Source organism: Mus pahari, chromosome 21, assembly GCF_900095145.1.
Source record: "Mus pahari chromosome 21, PAHARI_EIJ_v1.1, whole genome shotgun sequence".
Taxonomy (NCBI): domain Eukaryota; kingdom Metazoa; phylum Chordata; class Mammalia; order Rodentia; family Muridae; genus Mus; species Mus pahari.
In genome coordinates this window covers 43,552,885-43,571,458 of record NC_034610.1, presented here as the reverse complement: position 1 = coordinate 43,571,458, position 18,574 = coordinate 43,552,885, and the positions used below count along the sequence as shown (strand labels likewise).

Below are 18,574 nucleotides of genomic sequence, written 5' to 3'. Positions count from 1 at the left end.
GGGAGAAGGAGAAGTATGCACTGTAGAAGAGGGGGGAGGGAGAAGTGTGGTTTTATAAATGTAAAAGCATTTTGGAATCTGAATGGCTTTATACAGCACAGTTAAGAATTCAGTTTAAATTTTAAAATACTTATAATAAAAATCATTCTGATGTTCTAATTTACCTCAAACTAGCACAAATATTGAAATGTAAAATATGGATATCATAACTCTAAATAATGTCTATTTCAGTTATATAAAAGTGTGCATCTGAAAACTAGATTTAATGTCCAACTTCTTAGACAAGGTTTAAAGGAAATTAAGTTCCTCTGTCCCCGCAGAACAAAATCACAGGTCAAGGATGGCACAGAATGGCTTGAAAGAGCAATGATGGCAATTATCCAAGGATCATCCACACTGTAGCATGTGGCAGAATCGCCTTTATGGCTGACTAATGTTCCGTTAGTCGTACAGAACGCTCACCCACTCAAAATACATCTCTGCCACTCCCCCTTTTCAGCTATCTTGTTTCCTAGAAACACAGGCATACAAATATTTCTTTCATGTCTTGCTCTTAATCCTTCTGTGTACCCAGCCAAAAGGAAGACTGCTGGATCCTGCTGGGGATCTAATTTTAATGTCCTAAGGAACTGCTCTGCTGTTTAAAAGCAGCTTATTTTTAAGAGATGACATAACGACGCTGTTAAAATTTGGGTTTGTGCACATGAGATTTCTAGTGTCACTTCTAGAGAGATGCCAACCAGAAGATAATGGAGAGGGTATGTGGGGTCAGTCAACACACATGCACCAGGTCGGGCAAGAGTGTGCGGTAAACACAGACAGACTGCCACGGAAAAGAGTCGCATTTGGCACAAGCTGCATCGCCATCAGCCATGAGCTCGCTCATCTCTGGAGAAGCCTTTCCTCCGCTGGGGAGCAAATGGGAAAAAAGCAGATGCTCGTTTGGAAAGAGAAAAAGATGCAGCTGAGACTTCCAGTCACAGCTGGAACAGGAGGGAAAAGAAACTAACAATATCTGGGAGTTCAAATGCCCAAAACGTATGCAGTTATTCTGGTGTACATAGGCATAGACAACCACTTCCTTCAGAACTGTTAATTATCAAGTATTTCAATATAAAATGTCTAAAATATCGGCATGTACCTCCCTTGTGTACTACCTAAACTTACATTACATCAGAGATGAGGACTTCTTACCCCTCACCTCAATTTCTCTCCTGCACTCCGAACAGGCAGTTATTCTGAATTCCCAAGCACACTTCTACCCATCCCTAATGCTAACGTGTATGATGCGTAGTCATGCACATTACATTTTATATAGCTGCTACGATGCCTTAAACATATACTATGATTTCACATATGACCATAAAACACACCGATGTACATCTGTAGCATTCTAGTTGACCCGCCTTAAGAGCTCTATAATACTCCACTAAATAACTACCACAAGGTATTTAGTCATTCTCCTAGTAGGTATTTACTCTTTCTTCTGCAGAGACGGGGAATTATAAACTACGTTACATAAAAGTCCTTGATGGTATTTCCTTACTTGTGTGAGCCATGTTTTCTACGATGCATATCCAGGGTCAAAACTGTCCCGTCTCAGGATATTATTAGTCCTTGCCAAACTGTTCTTTTAGAAGTTGTGCCAATACATCTGGCTGCCGGGAGTATGTCCTACTTCCCACAGCCCTGCCCGGATTACAAATGGGTTTCTGGGTTTCAGTTTTGGTTTTGGTGCAGGGCTGCAGAGGTAGCTCTTGGTAACTGGTCCACACCCCAGGCATCTGTGAGAGCTTTTAGCCTCTAACCATCTCATGCTGCTCAGCAGTATCTGTTTATCTCTTAATCCTACTCTGTTGTACAAGCAGATTCAATGTGGGTAGGAGGTGTCCTCAGATGAAGGGAAGGAGCAGAAGAAAGACAGGAAGCGCAGGGGCTATGGGTTTTATCTTCATAGAATTGTTGGTGGTGAAAGAAATGGTTGTTGGGACAATATCCCGGAGTACCACTTCCATGATGGGCACTCTGAACTCAAAAAGGTAGTCTCAGAACTAAGGTCTCTCTGACACGTGCGCATGTGCGTGCGTGTGTGTGTGCGTGCGTGTGTGTGTGTGTGTGTGTCTGTCTGTCTGTCTGTCTGTCTGTCTGTCTCTCCCTCTCCCTCTCTGGAGTGTGCACTCCCACCTCCACCTCTCCCCACCCCCACCCCCAATGTCATCGTCGTCATCTATCTAAAAGCCAGCTCCTGGAGAAGATTAATGAGCAGGAAGAAAGTCTAGAACTGAAACCACAGGGCACATTTGTAGCCCAAGTGAACTACGGCCCAGGTTAATGTCTTGTTCTTAGGCCTATTTATCACCCCTAAAAGTCTGTGTCATTCAATGTCCAGGATGCAGCTCAGTGACAGAGTACTTGCACGCCATCAGGCCCTGGGGTGAATATCCTGCACAGAAAACCAAAACGCTGAGCACCACCCCAGGCAGAGGAGGGGCTCGGAGGTTAAAGCTGGCCACGTAACACGCTTTGGGTTTCCCTGAGACACCCTACCTCAATGAAAAAATGTATACATCAACCCTGGGCTTCTATATGCACACTGTACCTATGTGCAAGCACCCATATACATGTGTACAATGTAAAGATATGCATATACACCCAACCATCACACACACACACACACACACACACACACACACACACACACACACACACACGGAAAATCTAAACAAAACCATGCACTCCTCTAAAACTAAACGTATGCCCCTACTCCCCTCTCCCGTGAAGAAGTATTTACGTTTTAACTCTGGGCCCTTCTTTGATTTTACATTCTGTGTGATCCTGGATGCTTGCACATTATCAAATATGCATGCCTCTTCCTACAATTGTTGTCTGTCTCTTTCTCTGTTTTGGAAGACTCAGTTATCACACTGTTGAGGATGAGGAGGAACTTCTTTTTGAGGTGTGCATACACTCCACAGCCAGTTAGCCTGTGGGGTCCAGACGTCCTCCTCCACACGCTGAGTGACCCCTGACCCATTTTAAATGAAGGAAATAAATCATGAGCTAGTGGTTATTAGCATCCCAGTTCTTGACAAAAATATAACTCTCAGCAGAAGAGAGTCATGTCCTAATAGGGACTTGAAGTTCACGTGCTATTTAAAGAAAATTGTGAAAATGCTGTTACCATCCCAGAGAAAGTCAACTTCCCCTTCTCAAAGCAAAAACTAATTTTTTTTTTAAATAGCTTATTTCTCCTGGGTAAAATAACCACACTTAAGGGCAGGCCCTGTGCTCAGCAGTAGATAGTCAGCACAAAATGGGCTCAGTGGTGTTTGTGTACACTTTGTGTCTCATAGGGGTGTTTTTGGACTTTTTTTTTTCTCCTTGGACTTTTGCTTGAACATTGTGGATTCTGATTTTGTGTTCTTATGGACTTGTTTTTCCGCATGCTTGTTCTATGTGTGTGTGCTTCTGTTTGTTTTGTTTGCCTGTTTTCTACAGTGAGAAGGGAAGGGTGTGGAGGTGGGTGGGTGGGGAGGTAGAGAGGAGACAGAAGGACTCGGGGGAGGGGAACAGTGGTCAGGTATACTGTATGAAAACACTATACAATACAAATTTTAAAAAAATTATAAATTTTACACAAATACATGACATGATTAGATTCTAATTATCCTTTTAAATAATTTGGCCATTGATCTTAAAGAATTTTTACAGCTTTTTTTAAAATTGGGTTTTGAGGAGCCTACATCTTTCAAAGTCTTTTTCCTATGATTTCTTTTTGAGAATTCATGGCTGCACCGGCATTGCCACTTCTCACCCAGGAGCAAACACCAACGAAGCAAGTTGGGCTGCACTTTCCTTAGTGCTCAAGGCATGTCCATGTCTAAGCAAAGCCAGGGAGAGGGGACCAGCTCCCTGAGGTTTGTTTTCCTCTTCCAGGATGTTTTGTTGAAATGGAGGCTTTTGTCCCCTGCAGCTCTCCTTGCGGTCAGAGGCCTCCAGAAGAGCCCCAGTCAAACTTATTGCAAACTAGACCCAGAAACAAAGTTAAGCTGTAAGTAGCCCCTGTACCCGGATCAGCTTTCCTCAGTAGCACCGAGCTCAGGGAACTGTGAGGTACAGACATTGCTCTGTATTATCTCCACCCTTTGCAATGGAACGACCTGACTAGAGACAGTCTGAATAAGAAGAAATCTGGGTTGTGGCTGAGCAGTGGTGGCGCCACGCCTTTAATCCCAGCACTCGGGAGGCAGAGGCAGGCGGATTTCTGAGTTCGAGTCCAACCTGGTCTACAGAGTGAGTTCCAGGACAGCCAGGGCTACACAGAGAAACCCTGTCTCGAGAAGGAAAAAAAGAAAAAGAAATCTGGGTTATGCTGACCACAGTTCATGCCCCAGAACCTATAAAAAACAAACAAATAGCCAGGTAAGATGGTGCTCCATCTTAGCACTTAGAAAAAAAAAATGGAGATTAGGCTAATTCCTGGAGCTTGCTGGAGAGCTATAGGTCAATGAAAGGCTCTGACTTTTCTTTCTCTCTCTCTCTCTCTCTCTCTCTCTCTCTCTCTCTCTCTCTCTCTCTCTCTCTCTAAGGTAGAGAATTCCCTGAGGGTACCCTCTGTCCCCCACAGTAATAATCACAGCCATCTGATACGTGTCAAAGATGTCAAAAACACACTGAAGAAAAGCCTACAGCTTTAACAGATGGTGCTGAAGAAAGCGGACATCCACAGGTAGGAAATGAAATTCAGCTCCTATCTATCACACTTTAAAAAAAAAAAAAAACATCAATTCCAGTCAACCAAAGAGCGCAATTTAAACCCAAAAGGAGTTTGGGCCCAAGACAAATGAAGACCAAGAATGAATGAAACTACCTGACTCTTTCACCAAGGGCGAATGGAGCAGAACAGTGGGGGAGGGGGGGGCAGGAGGGTTGGGGAGGGGGAGCAGAGCCAGGCCGAGTTGGGAGTGGATGTCTTAGGGCAGAGCTGGGCTATGGCTCTCATGTTCAGAACAATGGTCGTCTGGCAGGAAGTTAAATGTGTTTGCTTAATGAGGCTACAGGCCATCCAGGCCACGTGACTTATGCTGTAGCGCTCAGATAAAGGCAAGATGGTATTACGATCTGTGCATGGGTATTTGGCTAGAGGCCTGGATAGAGCTGTTAAACCATGTTCTGGCTTCTAAGGCCCTACCCCAAGGCTGACTTTGATCTGGAAACTGGAAGATGGAGATGTTTTTGAAAAGTCCTGAAGCTGGAAGCCCGCCTCACGAAGGATAGGAGTGAGCTCGGACACCACACTGGCTTTTACATACCCTACGAATGGAGAAAATGATATTATAGTAGCTTGGATTTTACAGAAAATAAAAAAAAACAGTTTCTGTTGCCTTCTGCCATCTTGGCTGAAATTACACCCAGTTTTCTGGGGATCTGCAGTGAGAACCTCTATTGAAAGCACTTTCAAAAAGCAAGCATACCTTCAGCTGGAGTTATACTCGGAGAAGTCCCAGTGGCCAGCTAGGCCCAGCACATCTCGTGTGGGCTTTCTTTCTCAGAGGTTTGGACTGAAGGCTTCAGCCTGTTGTGAGTTCTGTTACTATAGGACGCTTGTTTTGATTTTGGAGCTCTGAGACGGGATCTCTTTTTATATAGCCCAGGCTGACCTAGAACTCACAATCCTCCTGCCTCAAGATGATAGCTAAGATTCCAGCACAGGCTACCATTATTGCTGAGGCCTTCTTAGGAACAATCTTATGGACTGAAACTTGGTCTGGAACTCAGAAACCAACACGAAGTTTTCCTCCTTGGGTATGATAGTTTTTTTTTTTTTTTTTCCTGCCAGTGAAATGAGCTGATTCAAGTCAGATTAGAGCATATTAAAGGAAGACTTACTAGGAAGCTGCTCTCAGGAAGAATCTATGGCCTGAGGAAGGAGGCCAAAGGGGGCAGGTAGACAAAGATAGAAAGAGTGCAGGGAGGGGGGGGAGAGGAGAGAGAGCCAGAGGAGAGATGGAGGGAGAGAGACAGAGAGTGGGGAGGAAGAGGGAGAGAGACAGGGAGGGAGGGAGAGGGGGAGAAGGAAGCGGGAGGGGAGAGGTCTGGATTATAGAAGGAGGCGCCTCTGGGGAAGGGCAGCCCAGCCCCTGGTCTGGAAAGTTCAGGGTTGGGGGCAGGGTATGCTAGGCAGGCACCGAAGGATGCTGGGAGAACCTGGAGGCCAGGTTTGCTTTGGTGTGTAAAATACACACCCTAGTCCCTTGTCCCTGGACCTGAAACCAAAGGATTCACATTTTTATACTCAACTAGGTAGACCTCACAAGGTGAGCAGTCTTCCCCGCCTAATTATCCTGTTGACAGAATTTTCATAAATGTAAGCTACTTCAAATGTTTTGGATGACAGTAATGTGCCCCTCACTGCCAGTGCTGAAGTTAAGTGCTGTGGGGTTACCTTCAGGGACTGGAGTGAGTCGGAATTAGTGTCGCAGTAGAGGATGATGTTGTTGGCCATACTGAAGCTTTCTCTCACTCCCAGATGGTAAAACAAGGAAGGCTGCCGGAAGGCGTCACTCATCTCCACCACAGCGATATCTGCGAGCAGAAAACCAAGTCACCAAAGGATAACACCCATGCTATGCCCAGTAAGAACTCAGTGTTCAAATGAGGAAATGGGAGGGGTTTTCCCTCTCTGTTTACCACCAAACTATAAATGCAGCTCGACTGGAAGTGGGTTTTTAAAAATTCAACAAACCTGTACTTTTTTTAAAGAAAGAAATCAAAAATGCATTGCATATCAGAGAAAGCCCATAATGGTTAGAAGCAGCAGCTGAGGCCCTGTTCAATGTCAAGTTACAATAAGGTACAATAAGTTTACAAGGTTAAAAAAAAAAAAAAAAAGTCCAAAAGATCCATAGACTATTGCAGTCACAAACATAGGGTTTTTTTTGTTTAAATCTAAGTTCATTAGTCTATAAATATCTTTAAAATTATTAATTAGTATATGGTCAGCTTGTGGCAATCATGATCAAGGGAAAAATGAGGTATAGAACAATATGACTATGAAGAATAATATAATCACAGATGCAAATATTCTAAAACTCTATGACACCACTTATTGAGTAACAAAAACCCCATACCAGAATTGGAAAATATGTCACAGGAATGAAACTGAAATTACTCTCCAACTAATCCGCATATACAAATAAAGATGTGTAAGAGAAACTAACTTGATGTATCAAACATGTGCACAGGGAGGGAGGAGGGGGAGGAGGAAGGAAAAGGGAGGGGGAGGGGGAGGGGACATACAGCGATGAAACTAAGTCTAAGTAGGAGGCTGCAGAAAGGAGCAGAAGGGCAGAAGGTCACATGTGACATAAGACAGTAAAGGCAGTTATGGGGGTCCTAGCAAGGGAAGGAGAAGGGGGCCTGGGAGTCCTGCAGGCAGAGAAGTATCAATGATAATCACTAAAAACAAGCTTGTGTCAATAGAAAATTTAATTTGAAAGTGGCTAGATAGGTCCCTACAGAACAACAGAGCTGTCCATTACACACAAACATTGACCATTTCAACACATCATATAGCCACCAAAAACTGTGAGCCAGAAAACTGCTTAGAGATGGGGGAAGTTCCCATTTTAATGCATTAAAAGGTAACCAGGCATTCTACAGGTATATTCATGTAAATAAAAAAAGGAGCTGGCGATGTATACGCCACAACGTAAATCATGGTAAAAACCTTCCGTCTCTCACACTCCCTATCACTTCTTATCTCTTTCTTATGACCACCGATTCGTAAATCAGAAATTCACCAAGACTGAACGTAAGACAGGAAATAAAACTAAGGTTCTCTTTCTCTTTTCTGCGGTGCTGGGGATAGAAGTTTAAACATGCAGAATCTGACTTACCTAGTGAGCTGAGATAGTAAGTCAGATGCCACAGAGGTAGAAGACAGATTTACTGTTGAGAAAGCTGCTTCCAAGCCCCCCGCCCTCGAAGCTAACACTGACTGCAAGAACCATAAACCACGTCTTTACTTCAGGGGTTCCTACATAAGAATCAACCCAAGAAACAAAGAGATCATCAGATTCCATAATGCGGCTAGCTATCTTCCTCCTGCCCAGACAAGACTTCTGTCTCCCCTAGGTACCTGCAGGCAACAGTCAGTCACAGACAGAGTCTACAGTGCGGCGGCAAAAGGAAGCCAGACAGAATGCTGGATAATGAGAAATTAGGAGATTTGCAAAAGAAAAAGAAAAAAGCAAGTTAACATTATAGAAGAGGAGGGGAGGTTCCAAAGACTCTTGAATGTGGTGCTAAAGTCAAATGAAAACGCTGAGGTAGGTTGAAGAAAAGAACTCGGCATTAAAGATAGATGATGTAAGTAAAACGGGGTCTATTCATTAGATTTCCAACACTGAGGAATGGAGAGATACATCTGGGGAAGCTAACCAAGACAGTAACAAGCTCTCATCGGTCCAATTTTAAAATCCAGTAATACAAAACAGCAACTCAAAAGTGGCTTAGCTTCTCCCTGTTTTATATCCAGATGGGTGACTTGTTTTGTATTCTGTAGGATACAGAATATTACTCCCCTCCCTCCAGCGTCTTCTCTCAGTTGGTCCTTTTGCAGTTAGCACCTCTAAGCCAATGACATCTCCTGGTGATTGCCATCCAATTACTGTCGCCATAATGCTGCCTTTGCCAGAACATAATCGAAATGAATCATATAACTCATACCATTTTGGGTTGGGCTCCCTTCACCTAGCAAGATGCATCCGAGATTCATCCCTAGACGTCTGTTCATTGGTTAAAAGGCATCTGGATTGTCTCCAGGTGGGAAAACATTGAACATTGAAAAATTCTTATAAGAATTTCTACAGATGTACTTCTATTTGTCTTGGACAAACACTCCAATATTTGTGCCATATGGTAACTATGTGTTAATTAAGTAAAAAAAAAAAAATGACAAACTTCCTCCCAACGTAACTTTGGAGGCAAATAGGTCATAAGTGACAGCAGGCTGCCCCAGACTCCAATTACACAACCTTAACTGCCTGAAGACTGACCAGTGACTTCCAGCACCTTATGCACATGCCAGAGCCTAATTCCTATGACTCCCCCTCCCATCTCAGGAAAGACAAGCACTGAAGTGAAATTTACTACCTAACAAGATAGTAACCCCTGCACCCCTTATCTTTAAATGCTGACCTCACGGTAATGGGCCATGAGGTAAGACCAACTGTGGTGGTCTGATTCAGAATGACCACTATGAGGTTATGTTTGAATGTTTGGTCTCACACTTAGTGGAACTATTTGGGAAGGACTAGGAGGTGTGGCTTTACTGGAGGAGGGGCGTCAAGCTAGACCCTATTTTTATTTCTGCTTGCTGCTGGTGGGTCAGTATATAAGGCTTTCAGGTACTGCTCCAGTTCCACACCCTCTGCCACACTCCTCACCACGGACAGACACGGACTAACCCTCTGAAACTGTGAGCCAGCCTCCCATTAAAGGTTTCCTCCTACAAGTGGCCTTGACCGTTGTCTTAGTTACGGCTCTGTTGCCAAGTCCAAGGCAACTCTTAGAAGGGAAGCCTTTCATGGGGGCTTACTGACAGTCTCAGAGGTTCAGTCTACATCATTACGGATCACGGCAGGCAGCGTGGAGGCAGGTTGTTAGAGCAATACCTTAGAGCTTTACATCCTGACCTGGAGAGAGAGATGGAGGGGGAGATTGATGGGGAGGGGGAGGGGGAGAGGGAGGAGGAGAGAGAGAGAGGCAGGTAGGCACTGACTGAGAGAGACTGGGCCTGGCATGGGCTTTTAAAACCTCAAAACCCACCACCAGTGACATATTTCTCCAACAAGACAACCATCTCCTAAGTTTTTCCCAATTCTTTCAAATAGTTCCATTCCCCAGTGACTAGGCATTCAACGGCTCCCAAGGGACCATTCTTATTAAACCACCTCAGTCAGGGTATTTCATCAGTAGAACAGTAACTAAGTTCTAACTGCTAAATCTCCTCTGTTTCCTTGCAGGAGGGAGTCTCTCTCTCTCTCTCTCTCTCTCTCTCTCTCTCTCTCTCTCTCTCTCTCAGAATTTACCTACCTCTCCTACTACATTTTTTAAAGAAATCCCCCTCCTGCCCCTCCTTCATTCCGTGTGTGTGTGTGTGTGTGTGTGTGTGTGTGTATGTGTGTGTGTGCATGTGTGTGCTCAAGTGTATGAGTGCAGGCCCGCATGCATCGCTGCACACGTAGAAGACAGAGGACAAAGCTGGGTGCTGGTCCTCACTTTCTTCTACCTTGCTTAAGAGAGAGTCCCTTGTTAAGCAGTGCCTATACCTGGCAGGCTGACCTGTGAGCTTCGAGATTCTCCAGGCTCTCCTGCCATCTCACTGTGGGAACGCTGGGACGATAGATTTATACACACACACACACACACACACACACACACACACCCTGCTTCCCCCCGCCCCCGCCCCTGCCCCCAGCAGGACAGTGGCATGTCTGGGGAATCAAAGCTTGGGTCCGCAGACTTGTGTGGTACATGCTCTACCCACTGAGCCATCTCACCAGCTCCAGGCTTTATTAAAACCCTGTATCAATTCCAGTGGGGTAAATACCTTACCCATCATGCCTTGAGCTTCTCCTTCCCAGCACATTTTTGTTGGCCTGATGGAGAACTCTCTCTTCACCTCCCTTGACTGCTCTACACTCTGGTGCTTATAGCTGTCAGTTGAGTGGTAGTGACTGACTGAGCTCTGGCTAGGACACCTCTTCAGTAAGTTCCAAAGTCCTTGGAGCTGAGAGAGTAGGACTTCTGTCACCTATAATCTTACGAGATAACAAGTTCTCACTCCTTTCTTAAATTTTTATTTTTATTTTTTATTGGTTATTTTATTTATTTACATCTCAAATGTTATCTCCCTTCCCGGTTTTTCCTCCACAACCCCCCTATCCCATCCCCCTCCTTGCTTCTATGCTCCCCCCGCCCACCCACTCCCACCTCACCACCCTAACATTCCCCTACACTGGGGAATCACACGACCAAGGGCCTCCCCTCCCATTGAGGCCAGACAAGGTCATCCATCCTCTGCCACATAGGCAGCTGGAGCCACGGGTCCCTCCATGTGTACAGCTACCAAGCCCAGACTCTATCACCGATGGCAAGAAGTTCTTGCTGACAGGAGCCTGAAACAGCTGTCTCCTAAGAGGCTCTGCCAGAGCCTGACCAAGACAGATGCAGATGCTCAAAGCCAACCATCAGACTGAGCATGGGGACCCCAATGGAGGAGTTAGAGAAAAGACTGAAGGAGCCGAGGGGGTTTGTAACCCCATAGGGAGAACAACAATACCAACCAACCAGACCCTCCAGAGCTTCCCAAGGACTAAACCACCAACCAAAGTTCTCACTCTCTTCAGGAAAGCCTGACATCCCTGAAGGTCCCCCCACCAAGAATACTGTTCAACAGGGTCTGAAGGTACTAGGGAAAGAAACACTGCCGGATACAGTCCACGGGTTAAGTAAACGCTTTTCCTCTGGGAGCCTCCCTCATCCTCTGCACAGGGCACTGTGACAGCCACAGCTCACCTGGGTGAATCTGCACATACCTAAGGACTCCCTCCTGCCCCTCCCCTCACTCCCTGTCAGACACTTGCTAAGGTGTGTTTCTCACAGCTGCAGGATGTAGAACACTTGGCCCTGAAGGTGTTTGCTGTCTGCAGATTTCCTTGCCTGCCAGACGTCCTGATCCAAGGGACCCGTAGGTACCTGAGCTTTCTGCAGGTCAATGAGCCAGCCCCCTCTTTCCCTCACAACTAACTCGAAGTCAGTTTCAGTCTGTACTCTTCATGGTTCATGCAACATGTCCAACCAACCAGACAGGTTGAACTCTGGAATGCAATGAGGTTTCACCTTTAGAAGATGGAAGAGCCCTTCTTCCTCTGGGTACCCCCAGAAAGAAGGCACGCAGTAATGTGCCGAGAATGGGTTTCATTACAAACAGGGAACTCTTGCTGCCTGCAGCAGATACTGTCAGGGTAAACAGTGCATCTCAAAGAGGACCCACGATGAGACTTCTGCCCTTTAGCTCCCCTTGGGATATATTTTTAAAAAACCAGTTCAGGTTTGATCCCCAGACTAGATCATCAAACATCACCATAAACATGGGCCTACTTGACCATTTCCTAGTAACATTAACCAGCTTATCTCTTTAACCTAAGTCTACATAGGGAGCCCCGATCTTTTGTCTTGCTAGACTTTTCTAGTGTTTAAGATAAGAATGTGTTGTTGAAACAGAGTCCAGGCGAGGATCCAGTGGGAACAGTGGAACAGAACCAGAGGCCACAAACCAGACCACGATTCATGGCAATGAACATTTTTGCAAGTGAAGATGTGTGGACAAAAGGGTGTATGTACTGTGACACACTGTGACACGCTGCAACTTCTACAGAGTTTTTTTTTTTTTTTCACCCCTTGGGAGGGGGCGGGGAGGGGGCTGTAAGGGTGAATACAAAAGGAGAGGGAAATGACTGGGATTGGGGTGCATGATGCAATATTTACACAGAATTAGTAAAAAGTTCAGAAAAGGAGTGTTTTGAGATACCTTGTTTTTCCTAAGATCACCCTTTGGCTAAATGCAACTGTGTTTCATGTCCCTTGAGTTTCTATCTAGAGCACTCCTAATAGTTAGCCTCCAGTGATCTTTTGTGTCATTCCCCCCTCCGCTGCTGCTGGTCCAGATGTTAGCCTGAGTCCAGGAGTTGGTATTTTTATGTAAGTTTCTGACTGTTACCTGAAGGTATTTGTTATATGAGATGCTCACATAAAAATATCCCCCTAAATGCCCTATAAATCAACCGGCGTACACACACACTTGGCCTAAAGTGCTTTTAGTTAGTATAACTTAAACAAATCTAACAGATTGTTTATTTGAAAGTTTTGAAACAGGTTTACTTGACCTATGTGAACAGTGATACCAAACACATACAGGAGAGGCGATTATCATGGTGTGATAAACTAACATGTTTAGCACTCATTATGTGTCAAACACAAGATACTTTCAAATATGAACTTGCTTCACCTTCAGAATGGCCCCTGGCTGCGATTAATAGTGCTTCAGGGCACCCGAGGCACAGACTGTGTCTGCCAAGCCTGGCTAAAAGGTGGAAGCAGCAGGATTCAGATTCATCAATCTGTCCCCAGAGGCCATGCTCTGAGGTCCCCCGAGACAGATGCTGCACCCACAGGAGAGGGAAGCTTTCCAGCTTAGAACACAAATGAGGTAATCATGATTGAAGGAGACTGGAGGACCAAACCACACCCCTGTCATGTGACTCATGAGCAAAGGCATCTCCCTTCATCTCTCTCCTCCCTTTTCTCCTCCCTTCATTTCTTTCTCCCTCCCTCCTTCCCCTTTCTCCCCTTCTCTCCCTCTCTTTCCACCCCCTCTCCCCCTTCCTTCCCACCTTCTCCCCCCACCCCAGTCCCAAGATCGACTCTCACTGTATAAATAGCCCTGGTTGGCCTGGAACTCCTGATATAGAACAGGTTGGCCTTGAACCCAGGGAGATCAATCAGCATGCTTCTACTTCTTGAATGCTGGCATGAAAGGGGTGGGCCACAGGGCCTGAGCAAGTGCCTTTAATCACTGCCCAGTTGAGCTCTATGGTAATATAGCACGTGAAGCTGTCATTTTATAATCCAAGACAAAGCCAGTCATTTGAAGTTTACACAGAAACAGAAAAAGCTCCATGATTTTTTACTTAAAGCATACTTTGTTTCCTTGTCCTGAGTTAATGTTAAATGGAGCATAAAATCAGGGTTAATGGTAGAATATTGGAGCATAATGAAGTTCAGGGCAATAACAAATCTGTTGAGGCCAACTGCACTTTGATCACCAAACAACAGGATTCAGAGTATTCGAGGTTTGCTCTTCTCTTCTTTAATTGAATTTTCCTTCCATGACACATTATCTGTTAGTTAAATATCCAATGAGTCACCACCGCTTCTAAAAGCCAGAGCTGAATACAAATCAAAACATTAACCTATCATTACTTTTTATCTACTCAATGGACTATATATAATACAATAGTATTATTATAATATATTATATATATGTGTGTGTGTGTTATATATAATATAATAATACATGCTCCTCATGCAACAAAGAGAGATTCCCAAGTTATCACATAGAACTTCTCTATCCAATCACAATGGGTTAATTCCCAAGGCGAGGCATTACCATCAATTTAATTTGGCAAACACCCTGAATGCCAATTACACACGTGGCCCTGTTATCTGTGGTGCACTATAGAAGTCAAATGGGAAACATAGTTCTGCCTCCTTTGGGAGGGGTAAGAAATGCACACTGGTAAGTGCTGATAGAGAGCTGAGGGCAGCTGCGGAAAAATAAACAGGGGTGCTCAGAGGTTAGAGCATTCGGAGCCGCATGGGTAAGTGATGCACACCTATGTGAGCAGGGCATTGTCTGCCTGGGGAGTTGGAGAAGGGTGTGTCACAAAAGTGGACAAAACATAGCAGTCTCGGCTCAGGAAAGGCAGGCTAGGAGGTGTCAATGAAAAGAGAGATGCCTGTGGCATGGTCAGAGAGAAATACAGAAAAACAGCACACCTGGCCAAGCATTCCCAAGGAATGATGCAAGAAAGGTACCCCAAAGTGTCTGCCACGCCCCCCAATACTCGCCCTTTGATGCTTGACAGAAATAACACCTGCATCCCTGGGGCTTCCCATTTTATGAATAAGTTGATCAAGTTACAACTAAGCCATTTTATGGAAATTTCTAGAATGTCACTCATGACCTCCAGCCGGTGTCCCACAAGCGTTGTGAAGACTTCCCATGGCCCCTTCCAACGATGACAAGCACCCTCGGAAACCACACAACTCCTGGTGTTTGTTGATTATGTTGGAATTCCTGAATGATCAGAATGAATCTATTGGTGTTCTATTAAGACGTTAATCCCTCCTACAAATTCCTACCCACTCAGCTTCGGCAACGCTGCTTCAGTCTCGTAGTCATTATTACTCGGTCAACGCTACCATGTATATATACTTATGTGTGTGTCTAACAGGGTGTATGTTGGCCCACATCTGCATCTGCTGCATCACCAAATTCCAACATGCATAGTGAGTCACACATAAAGTTCTCTCTCTCTCCCCCCACCCCCGCCCCGGGAACTGAACCTCAGGCATACTAGCCAAACACTCTACCACTCCATCAATGAAACAATGAAACATTCTTTTAAGGATGTATTATTTTTATTTTATGTGTGTGAAGGTTTTGCCTACATTTATACGCATGCTCTGTGTGTGTACCAGTTGCCATCAGAGGTTAGAGAATGATGCTGGATGCCCTGGAGGAGGAGTTAAAGATGGATGTACACTGCCTCGTGGGTGCTGGGAACTGAACCTGGATCCTCAGCAGGAGTGTGTAGTCTTTCCAGGCAAGTTATCTCTATAGCCACCTCTACTCATAACTCATTCTTATATTGCTAAAGAGGAGCAAATGTAATCTCCCAACCTAGTCCTAATTTGCTTCGTTACTGTTTTATTATTAGACTAAGGTAGGCTGTTGCTGCTATTGATTTTTACCTGAGAATTGGGCACCTCCAGAGGTAACTTAGCTATAAGTACCCTACCTTGTAAACATGAACACCTGAGTCCTATGCCTAGAACTCACATAGAAAAGCCAGGTACAGCAGGACACACCTGTCATCCCTGCACTGGGGACGCAGAGACAGGAAGATTGCTGGGGCTCAGTGGTGGACATGTTGTCTGAGTCAATGAACTTCTGGTTCGGTGAACGGCTCTCCCCAAAATTAAGGTGGACAGCAGTTGAAGGCTGCTAATCTCTGACTCCCGGAAACAGTTACGCATATGTACACACACACACACACACACACACACACACACATACAATAAAACAATAATAATAACTGTATAAAATTATTAGGATTTTATAGGTGATAAAGATTGTAAAGGTTCTATGACTGATAATTATATGCAACCATTGCAGGAAATGCTCAAAGGGCCTCCTTTAGCATAAAAGTATGTATGAAGACAATGTTAATAAGTCAATTTCTTATGAAAACTTTTAAGAGTCTTTTTCATAGAAATGACCTTGAAGTCAAGTTCATGGAAATGAATAGAAAGCCAGCATAAATAGTTTTGCCTTGATTCTATGGTCATTCTAGAGACCCTTGCTTTTGCAATGATTCTATAGTCTACTCATCTGCATGAGTTTTAAAGAGGAGTGCGCAGGGTCAAAGCTGTGCTTTGAGAGCATAAACCTTTAGTCTGTGGGTAGATGACAAACTTAAAAAAAAAAAAAAAGGAAGGATGAGGAATTATTTACGAATCATCCAGAAGAAAGTGTGACCCTATAATCAGGTAGAGAAAAATATAGGGGGTGGTAGACTTTAGGGGGGTTAGGTGAACAGAGGCAAAGAGAAAGGAGATTATGATTTGAACCCAAAGAACTAATTTGATAATTTGACATGATCCCAGAAAGGGACACAATGCAGGTTTTTGTCTTTGGTTTTTTTTGTTTGTTTGTTTTGTTTTTTCAGGAACTGAGTTTTGTTTTTGTTTTTTTCAGGAACTGAGTCTAGACTAACTCACACTAAATGTCCTGTGTGTGTGTGTGTGTGTGTGTGTGGTTAGACTTTACACACACACACACACACACACACACACACACACACACACACACAGCTACCCTTGAATCCCAGCAGAAATGTCAGAATCAGAGGAAAAGATTTACAGGTCTCAGCTACAGATAGTAACGGAAGCCGTGGGTATAGAAGAGAATGTCAGTCCAGCACTGAGCTAAATGTGAATGGTTCTAAGACCCAGGACTCCCCCCCCCCTGCTATGTACCCAATGGAAACACAGATTATGTTCAATTAAAGACGGATAATGGATGTTCACAGCAGCCCTGTGTATAAGCCATCAACAGCAGAAAAGGATGGGATGTAATGACAGGGTGACAGTTTAAAGTTACAATAGTGAACACCAGGAGGGGAGAAGAGGTCAAGGAGGCTCTCCGTAGGCATGTTCTCGAAGCTCTGACTCATTGCCTAGATGCTGGCTCCTTGGGCATGTTCACTTGCTGAGAACCAACTCATCTCTGGTTAACCATCTCACCCAGTATGTTAAAAGACGACTATACTAATTCCCTTGGCCACTGTAACAACTTAACAAAAACTTTACGTCATGAAACAACAGAAACGTATTCTGTATTTTAAAGGTCAACGGTCTAAAATCAAAGGGTCAGAGAGACAGGATTTACGTTGTATGTACATGTGAGTAATGTCAACCTACCCTCTGCATCTCTTATCAGGATATTTAGGGTGGCGTTTGGGAGCCATCAAGACACTCCAAGATGAGCTTATGTCATAATCCTTAGCCCAATCACATCTGCAAATAACCCCCTTTCCAAATAAGGTACCATCAGAGGTTCTAGAACTTTGCTACAGATGATGGGGCAGGTAAGGAACAATTTCTGTTGGCACAAGCATTACAGAGAGGCCTTAGGATGAAGAGCAGGAACTCGCGAGAACTCAGGGTGCTGCATGAAATGAGAAGAACACGAAAGAGTCTCCAAAGAACCAGAATTATTTGCCAAGATCTTTGGAAAGAATGTTTAGTTAGAAAATGAAGAGGTCAGACAACATTTAGGAGAGACAGGAGGATTTTAGTATTGGAATAGTACATTTGAACACCAGCTAAAGATTCAGGAGTCCAGAAGGCCAATGAGCATAGATGGCTAATCTGTGTTCTCAGACAAGATAGATGGGTTAGGTTCTGTGGCACAGAGAAAAAGGTAATAAAGAAAGGACATTTTAATAAAGACATTTTAAGGGCAGGAAGGGAAGTATTAATGGCAGAGAAAAAGATGAAACGGAAGGAAGGATATTGAGGTCTTTGACTTCAGCTGGTGATTCTTGTGGGGCAGAGAGCTGGGGTCCTTCCACAGAGAGATAGATGCCCCTGAATCCTGGGGGCAGGATGGGAAATCTAGGCAGCAGTGACCTGCCTGAACTTCCACACATTTCATCTGCACTCAGAGGAATCTGTCAGTGCCTCTGTCACTTGTGTGTGTGTGTGTGGGGGGGGGGGTTGACAGTGGTGCCATAGCAACCCCTATGCTTTCTTGCATCTCTCTCTCTCTCTCTCATGCTTACGATGAAGCCGATGAAGCCGTGTAAAGGAGCAGAGGGTGTGACTGAGAAGCTATAGACTACGCAGTCGTGAGGAGCTCAATGGCCAGAGACAAAAGCCTGATCCAGGCATTAACAATTCCAATCTCACAAATAATTACTCTTAGTTACAGGTGGATAGGGCTGGCAAAGAATCCTTCCCTTCTGGCAAAGAATCTTGATCATACAACTTTTGATGGTAAACGCTGTACCAAAATTCTGACTTCAAGGGATCTTTCACACTGGCTCATGAAAAAGCTAATATGCCACATCTTTATCTTCTAGTGTGCCGCAAATATTTTTATGATAGAATATTCTCTCTCTCTCTCTCTCTCTCTCTCTCTCTCTCTCTCTCTCTCTCT

At 44.5% G+C, this 18,574-nt stretch overlaps 1 protein-coding gene across 1 annotated transcript in view; it reads right to left on the bottom strand.

The window, feature by feature from the left end:
- Map3k5 (mitogen-activated protein kinase kinase kinase 5) overlaps positions 1-18,574 on the bottom strand; it is a 197,370-nt gene that overhangs the window by 129,462 nt on the left and 49,334 nt on the right. Inside the window, exon 2 of the mRNA XM_021220921.2 lies at positions 6,446-6,585. Within this exon, the coding sequence (XP_021076580.1) occupies positions 6,446-6,585 (140 nt within the window). The remainder of the gene's footprint in view (positions 1-6,445; positions 6,586-18,574) is intronic.